At 42.3% G+C, this 8,899-nt stretch overlaps 1 protein-coding gene across 1 annotated transcript; it reads left to right on the forward strand.

The window, feature by feature from the left end:
- Nucleotides 1–1,891: 1,891 nt before the first annotated feature.
- On the forward strand, nucleotides 1,892–4,950 carry LOC309394546 (uncharacterized protein). Its single transcript, XM_081957872.1, has 3 exons — nucleotides 1,892–1,919; nucleotides 2,887–3,020; nucleotides 3,883–4,950. The coding sequence occupies exons 2-3, from the start codon at nucleotides 2,909–2,911 to the stop codon at nucleotides 4,203–4,205; spliced, it is 435 nt and encodes a 144-aa protein (XP_081813998.1). The 5' UTR covers nucleotides 1,892–1,919; nucleotides 2,887–2,908; the 3' UTR covers nucleotides 4,206–4,950.
- The last annotated feature ends 3,949 nt before the right edge of the window (nucleotides 4,951–8,899 follow it).

Below are 8,899 nucleotides of genomic sequence, written 5' to 3' on the forward strand. Positions count from 1 at the left end.
GGTGCTTAAACACTGGAGGTTTTTAAGAAGAGATTGGACAGCCAGTTGTCTGAAATGGTATGGGGGTCTCCTCCTTGAGCAGGGGGTTGGATTAGAAGACCTTGAAGGTCCCTTCCAGCTGTATTCCAATTGAACCTACCCAAGATGTTCTTGCAGACATTCATCAGTAGGTGGCAATGGTGGATTAGTCAACTCGGATGGATGCTGGGCTGTTTTGTGGGAGCAAAAACCAGGTGCCACGTTGTGTGACTAAATCATAGGTGAATGTGTGTGGACCTCGCAATTTTAGGAAGCCTACAAAAGGATGTGCAAACCAGGGGCTCCTACACAGAAGGGAAGAGTCTGCTTCGGGTTGCCTAAGGGACAGCAAGAGGCCAGAGAACAAGGAAGACACACAACTTTGGAATCAGAACTTCACTAAGGTACGTTCTTTGGCTTGAAGTGATGAGATACTAACTTTCAGAAGGAATGACATTAACATTTCTCCAGACTGAATTACTGTATGCTTCCCCCCCCCCCTCTGCATTTGCTGGGTTTACGCTGACAAATCTTAGAACTTCATCTACTATCCATTCAATTTTATTGATCAACTATTGCATTTTCTCTTTTTAGAGATCTTTCGATCAGAATTTGTCTTATTTCTCTTCTTTTTTCCAATGATCCTGCTGCGCCTTGTCTAACCTTTTGATTACAACTGACTCTTTCATTTCTTCCCGACTGCTTCTTTTTTTTAGCTTTATTACAATTTTACTTCACAATCTCATATTTGCTAGATTCTTCTGAGTACTTTTGTCTTCTTCAGCTGGACAAATTGTTTAAACTAAACTTGAAAGCTCATTGCTTGTCGTTTGCATCCTTTCTTTATCCTGAATTCTTTTCATAGATTTTAATGATTATTAGGATTTAAAGACCTAAAAAAATATTCATTCCAAGATGACAGAGACAAGGAAGAATCTGTCTAGAATATTACCATATTTCATAAAGTGGAAGAATCAGAAATCCTTAGTATTTCTGCAATGACTTACCAGCCATTTTATTCTTGGAATAATACCAAGATAGAGTCTGTTAGACTAGAGACTACATTCAAACTCAGTTTAATTCAATGTTAAGCATTCATAAATGATTCATATTTCTTCTTTTTCAAACTTCAATCCTGATTATGGCTCAATGGTTAATTTTAAGATTTGTCTCACAACTTGAAGAGTTACACCCATCTTGGGAGCAACAAACAAACAAATTTTCTTTAAGAATAAAAATTATTTCAAGGATTCATGAAGATATATGCATATGCTGAATGCCAGTGAAGTTTAACGGAGGTTGTGAACGCTTGTCTGCCAAATAACATGATGCAGAAAACAAGAAGATTCTTTAGTTTTTAAAATTACTTTTTAAGAGGATAGTCCCAGAAATAAGATCATTTTGGATTCCTTCCTTAGTGACCTAAAACTTGTCCATTAAAGCAAATAAAATCCATTCCACAGAAACACTCGAATTAGTTCACAGCAGTGAAGATGGGTGTGTGTGTCTCATTTAAACCTGTGGATATTTAGTTTTGATCATTGTGAGTTTAGGAATATCCGTACAGCCACATACTGCAGGCTTTTGGGAAAAGGACATTTAACACCCTTAGTCAACTTCATTCAAGTTCGGATGCTAACCACAAAGTTGCTGCTTGATGTGCAATAATGCACAAGAGCATTATTTGAAATGTGTGATGGCCTCTTTCCTAGCAAGATTATCAATGCAAAATAATAATAATATTAACATGAATTATGGTGCCAGCTCTTTGTGATGGGGCATCCACAACTTTTGAAGTCAAGCCATGCCACTTGTTTTAACTGTCAGGAAATTTCTTCTTATTTCTACGTTGCTTATCTCCTTGATTAGTTTCCATCCATCGCTTCCTGTCCTGCCTTAAGGTGCTTTGGAGAGTAGCTTGACTTCCTCTTCTTTGTGGCAGCCTCTTAAATATTGGAGCACTGCTATCATGTCACCCCTGGTGCTTCTTTTCATTAGATTAGACATATCCAATTCCAGCAACCGTTCTTCATATGTTTTCACCTCCAATCCCCTAATCATCTTTGTGGCTCTTCGCTGCACTCTTTCTAGAATCTCAACCAGGGGTGGAATCCAGCAGGTTCTGACAGGTTCTGGAGAACCGGTAGCGGAAATTTTGAGTAGTTCTGAGAACCGGCAAATACCACCTCTGACTGCCCCAGAGTGGGTTGGGAATGGGGATTTTTGCAATATCCTTCCCCTGCCTTGCTCACCAAGCCATGCCCACAGAACAGGTAGTAATTTTTTTTGGATTTCACCACTGGTCTCAACATCTTTGTTATATCACGGCGACCCAAAGTGGAAGCAGTATTCCAAGTGTGGCCTTACCAAGGCATTATAACGTGGTATTAACACTTCACGTGATCTTGATTCTATCCCTCTGTTAATGCTGCCTAGGACTGGGCCACGTCCTTAAAACCTCACACCTTTTGTCCCAGGGCTGGCTGCCATTTTGGAACAAATTCAAAATTTCCAATCTTTGCGGCTTGGCAAACTGGCTGGGGAAGGGGGTGAAATGGGAACTGGGCCGGCTACGTGAGTGGTGGACCGGTGAATATGCCCAGCCGCAGCCCTTGCGTGAGCAGTGGGCCGGTGTGCATAAGTGCCCACCGCTTGTGCAAGTTGAGGTGTGCATGTGCTCCGGCCAGCCACTCACACAGCCAAATTCCAAATAGGTCATGGCCCGGTAATGGGTCACAGCCCAGGGATTGGCGACCCCTATTTTAGAAGACTTTTGGACTAGAAAACCTTTGAGGGCCCATCCAGCCCTATGCTTATTCTACGTTCTGTGATGGAAATGTTCAGCTGTTCGTTTTCTGTTTTCCCCAGAACTTTCCTTAGGCATTCAGACATGATTAAGCTCCTATTCTTACTGTCCTTCATGACCATCCTCAAACAAAGCCGAATTCTTGGAAAACCTGTCCATGGGGACTTCAGTTCAATTCTAAAAGCTGGCTTCTCAGGTAGGTGTTGTAGATTTGCCACTGACCTACCTTTACCACGTGTTTGTTGATATTGCACATTATTCCCAGGTAGTTGCTGGTAGGTCAAAGTCATGGCAGGTTTGGCGGTGTTGTTCCTCCCCAACAGACAGACCTTTGCCAAACTAAAGCATGATAAAACCCACCCATAAGGTACCGCATTTTTCGGACTATAAGACGCACCGGTGTATAAGAAGCACCAATATTTTGAAGAAGTAAGTAAGAAAAAAACATTTTTGTCCTCCCTGGCCACCAGGAGCACTCTGTAGGCTTCAGCAGAGCAGGGGGAAGGCAAAAACATCCCCATTTTTGTGGAAAATGGGCCATTTTTTGCACAAATGGGGGCATTTTCCCCTTCCCCCAGCCCTACTGAAGCCTGCAGAGTGCTTCTGGGGGCTGGGGGCTGGAAGAAAGTAAAAACGCCTCAGTTTTTGTGAAAAATGGCCCGTTTTTGCAAAAATGGGATGCGGGGGAGACAAATAATGTCTGTATTCGGCGTATAAGACACACCAACATTTCCACACTCTTTTAGGGGGGAAAAGGTGTGTCTTATACTCAGAAAAATATGGTTTTATACTTTGGGAACTGTTAAGGAAGAGCTGCCTTCACTCTCTTTCTCCCACACCTACTGTCTGAATTGTCTCTTGGTCTTCTGGAATGCAGCAATCCCTCTTGGGAATCCAGACTACATTCCACCACACTGGGCCAGAATTCAATTATGGGAGCTTCCAGACTTTCAGCACACAATAATGCCATCTATTTACGGCTGCCCCTATTCATTTGTCCCGGTGTTTCATGATGCCTTACCTTATCCTGCCTCCTCCAATCGAATCTCTTTTCCTAGATCTCCCTCCTGAATGGCAGAAAAAGAGGAATTCCTACTCCGCGACCCCAGGCTCCGAAGACCTGGCCGATCCTACCAGCCTTTGCTATTTTATCCAGGAGAGCGAGACAGAAAGCCAGATCTCGTGCAGGCTCAGGTTCACCAGAAGTAAATTTAACTTCAATTCTTTCGGACTCCGATTTGGAAAACGGCAGGGGTCCCCCTTGGCTGAAGACGGACAACGGGCTTCTCGAAACCATGTGAAAATCATGGATACCCTGCTCAAGCCCAGCCTGGAGAGGAGTTTGGTTCGGTGTGAGGACAGTTTTGAAGACAATTGTTAAGTTTTGAAAAGCCAGTTTAAGGCCAGCAATTGCAAACCGTGGCTTGCTAAAGCGACATTTGGGGAGATAATTTCCACCGCAAACTCCTTAACCCTGGTTTGTAGCCACTGGATATCCAGTGCAGATAGTCCTCGACTTATGGCCACAGCCAGGAGCAGAATTTCCATTGCTAAGCAAGGCATTCGTAGGTGGCTTGTGACCGATGATATGACCTTTTTTTTTTTTTTGGCCACGGTTCTTAAGCGACTCTCTGCAGTTGTTAAGTGAATCATGCAGTCGCTAAGTGAATCACCTTCCCCCAATGGACTTGGCTTGTTGGAAACCAACTCAGAAGGTCACACGTGGCCGTCACATGACCCCAGGATGCTGCAACCGTTGCCAATAAACGCCGGTTGCCAAGTGTTCAAATTTTGATCACCATTGCCGCAGGGCTCCTGCAACAGTTGTAAGGACGAGAACCTGTTGCAAGTCACTTTTCCCCCTTGTATCCTCGTAACAGTCGCTAAACAAATAGTTGTAAGTCAAGGACTACATAAACTGCAGTTTGGAGGCATCTTTGTTTTTTGTTTTTTCTAAATCTTAAACCTTGCCCATTAGTAAATCTTTTAAGATTTAAGCATTTAACAGTGTTTCAAAATATATTAAAATGTTATGACTGCTTGCTCAGTGTCCACATCAGTCAGATATGTTTGTTCAAATAGAACATGTTAAAAAAAACATGTAAAACATGTAACCCAAGCATGCAGTTGAATAAACTTTATTATCTCACTAGTGCCTATGAACCGTTTATATATATTTCTTTTGGAAGAGGGTGCAAATCCTGATTTATCTCTCTGATACCTTTGGGGCAGCCTAAAATGACATCATACCCAATTTGAAAATGCATCATGATGAGGACAGAAGACTGCATTCATTTGCTTATTAATGATACATGGTAATTAGTCCCTTGCGTACTTCTCTTTCCTTCCCTTTTCTCTTTCCCTGGACGTTTCCATGCAGGTTTTTTCCCCTCTTCATTCCCATTGTAATTCCACTCCTGGGTGATCTCACACCATTGTTCCTCTCGGCCAGCTTAAGTTGACCTATTTCTGGCACAGCTGCGGCACAACTAAAAATAAAATAAAAAACGCCTTGAAATGGAATTGCACGGTTGTGTAAAGGACGTGTTATTGTTTTCTCGGCAATAATGCAAAAGCGTTCTTCCCAACCATCCAGTCAGAGCTGAAGAAGCTTCTTGGATGAGAAGGGAAACATCTTCAAAGAAAAACCAGAAAGTCCAGTTGTCCCACTTTTGGGACCTGGAGGACTGAGAATCTTCATAGACAATGCAAAAGCAATTAGTTTTTTAGGATTTTTTTTCAATATCTTGGTCTAGGTTCACCCTGGATTTCCTCCTGGCATCCAAAGTCTCACCAGATCCTGCCTACCTTCTTCTCTTCCTCACCCCTTCCTCCTTCCCATCTTTCCCTCCCTGCCTTTTAATTTCTTTTCTTCTTCCTTCCCTCCTTCCTGCGTGCCTTGTCTTCCTCCCTCCTCCCTTCTTCCCTTCATTTCTCCCTCCCTCCTTTCTTCCCATCTTTCCCTCCCTGCCTTTTAATTTCTTCTTCCTTCCCTCCTTCCTGCGTGCCTTGTCTTCTTCCCTCCTTCCTTCTTTCCTTCATTTCTCCTTCCCTCCCTCCTTTCTTCCCATCTTTCCCTCCCTGCCTTTTAATTCCTTTTCTTCTTCCTTCCCTCCTTCCTGCGTGCCTTGTCTTCCTCCCTCCTCCCTTCTTTCCTTCATTTCTCCCTCCCTCCTTTCTTCCCATCTTTCCCTCCCTGCCTTTTAATTCCTTCCTTCCTTCCTTCCAGCCTGCCTGCCTTTCCTTCCTTCCTTCCTTCCTTCCTTCCTTCCTTCCTTCCTTCCTTCCTTCCTTCCTTCCTTCCTTCCTCTCTCCCTCCAACCCCCCCCCCCATTCCAACATAGTGACAGAAGTCGCCCTTCTGCTGTGATCCACAGCAGGACCAAGACTGCTGAATAACTTTGGAGCAAACTGTTTCCCCAGCTATGGTGACTTCCCTCTTCTTGTTCAGCTCCTTCCCCACCTCTCATCCCTTTTCAACCCCTGTGACCTCATGCCAAGGTCTCCTTTCAATAAGCAAAATTAGAAATGCAATGGAAGGAAGGTGCTTTCCTTATCTACTCATTGTGACGTTGGCTATTTTTGGAAGCCACAATCATAGCAATGGCACTCATAGAATGCTTTATAGTGCTTTACATCCCTCTCTACCCAGTTTACAATCAGCCTATTTCCTCCAACAATCTGGGTCCTCATTTTACCGACCTCGGAAGGATGGAAAACTGAGTCAACCTTAAGTCAGTCAGGATCGAACTACTGGTAGTGGGCAGAGTTTGCCTGCAATACTGCATAGGGGAGGATTCTGTGGGACAAGCCTGAGGGAGAGAAGGGGAGAAGCTGAAAAAAAAATCCATCTCAGCGCATAAGACCATCACAACGCAAGACAACGCATTGCAGAAATAAATGAACTGGGCTTTCTTCTCAGTTTCTCCCTTAATAAGCCTTTATGAAAAGCATTTTCTAGTTCTGCCTTTTCATTTTCATTTCTCCGTCTGGGTTTGATGATTGAACAATTCTCTTTTCTTCCATTCTCAGTTCTGTGAATTAATTTGGCATTAAACAACTTCTCTTTACAGGTATTTGCAATACAATGGGGAAAAAAATAGTTGCTAATGTAGGATTCGCACAAAAAGATATATTGCCATTTTTTTCTGCATCTCTATTGTAGCAACTTTTATGGGACTCAGCAGCCAATTTTCAAGAACAAGTCCTAAAAAATTGGAAATCTTGATCCATCATGAGGTTTGAGAATCCCAGATCCCTGTGACATTCCTAGCCAATATAACACACTTAAGACAAAAAGCAAAATATCTGCTTGTACTATTAATCTTCAGAATAAATAAGTTAGCATGAATGAACCGTATCATGGAAGTTTTTAAATGAAATGCAACCAAGTGATGTAATGAACCTAATGCAATGGATTACTAATATTGTTTCATCCCCAAATGGGATTATACACTCTTTGAAGCTTAATTAATTGGAATTATTTGTATGATGAGTCATAAATGTGGCAGTAACAGAATCTTTCTTCGCAACTGTTTTCTTCTCTGTGTTTGGAAATTATCTAATACACACATTTAAATGAGAGGTTGCTGAATTGTAGATTCCTTGAAAAGTAGAGTTTCATATTAACTCACTGAAAAGTTTATACATCATATAGACAGAGTGTTAAGCCAGTTTACCTTGGAAGACATCACAACTGTGTGCCCTGATGCATAGTTGACACTAAGCAAATCACACACTACGTTTTGTTGTCTTGTACAAGGCACTCTGGATTCCATTAGCATTCCTAGCCAATATAATATATCTAAGATAAAAATCAATTATCTTCTACTACTTATCTTCTGAATAAAAAAATTAAGTGGGAACCAGTCATATCATGGCTGAAAATTTATTTATTCATATCCCACTTTTATTGCACTGCAATAAAACTGCAGAACAGAGTTTTGGACATAAATTTTTTCAACTCCTACCCTCAAAACAGTTTTTCCCCAATGCCATCATTCTGCTAAACAAATAATTCCCTAGACACTGTCAAACTATTTACTAAGTCTGCATTACTATTACTATTAATCTTCTCATTGTTCCTATCACCCATCTCATCCCACTTATGACTGTAACTTTGTTACTTTTATCCTTAAGATTTATAGTTTCCTTGTATGATTTGATTGCTTATTTGTACCCCTATGACTATCATTAAGTGTTGTACCTTATGATTCGTGAGGAATGTATCTTTTATGTACACTGAGAGCATATGCACCAAAGACAAATTCCTTGTGTCAATCACACTTGGCCAATAAAGAATTCTATTTTTTTTTAGAAATAATTCAAGGTAGTGAATGTATCTAACCCTCCTTCCACCCCATTTTCCCCACAACAACCCTGTGAGGTAGCCTGGATTGAGTGTTGACTAGCCCAATCGTGAACATGGCTTTCATGTGGGACTAGAATTAACAAATCATCTGGTGATTGGCCCAAGGTCACCTAGTTAGCTTTCATGCTTAAGGCGGGGCTAGAACTCACAATCTCCTGTTGATTGGCCCAAGGTCACCTAGTCAGCTTTTATGCTTATGGTGGTTAGCTTTCATGCTTAAGGCGGAGCTAGAACTCCCAATCTCCTGGTGATTGGCCCAAGGTCACCTAGTCAGCTTTCATGCTTAAGGCGCGGGGCTAGAATTCCCAATCTCCTGGTGATTGGCCCAAGGTCACCTAGTTAGCTTTCATGCTTAAGGCGCGGGACTAGAATTCCTAATCTCCAAGTGATTGGCCCAAGGTCACCTAGTCAGCTTTCATGCTTAAGGCGTGGGGCTAGAATTCCCAATCTCCAGGTGATTGGCCCATGGTCACCTAGTTAGCTTTCATGCTTAAGGCGCGGGGCTAGAATTCCCAATCTCCTGGTGATTGGCCCAAGGTCACCTAGTCAGCTTTCATGCCAAGGTGGGACTAGAACTTAAAATCTCCTGGTGATTGGCCCAAAGTCACCCAATCAGCGTTTATGCCTAGGGGCGGCACTGCTTGAAATAAGCAAAAAATGAACTAGAGACACGGAAGGGGGGAAAAAATGAAAATGAAGCAGGA

This window comes from Natrix helvetica (assembly GCF_964273705.1).
Source record: "Natrix helvetica genome assembly, chromosome: 6".
Lineage (NCBI taxonomy): Eukaryota > Metazoa > Chordata > Lepidosauria > Squamata > Natricidae > Natrix > Natrix helvetica.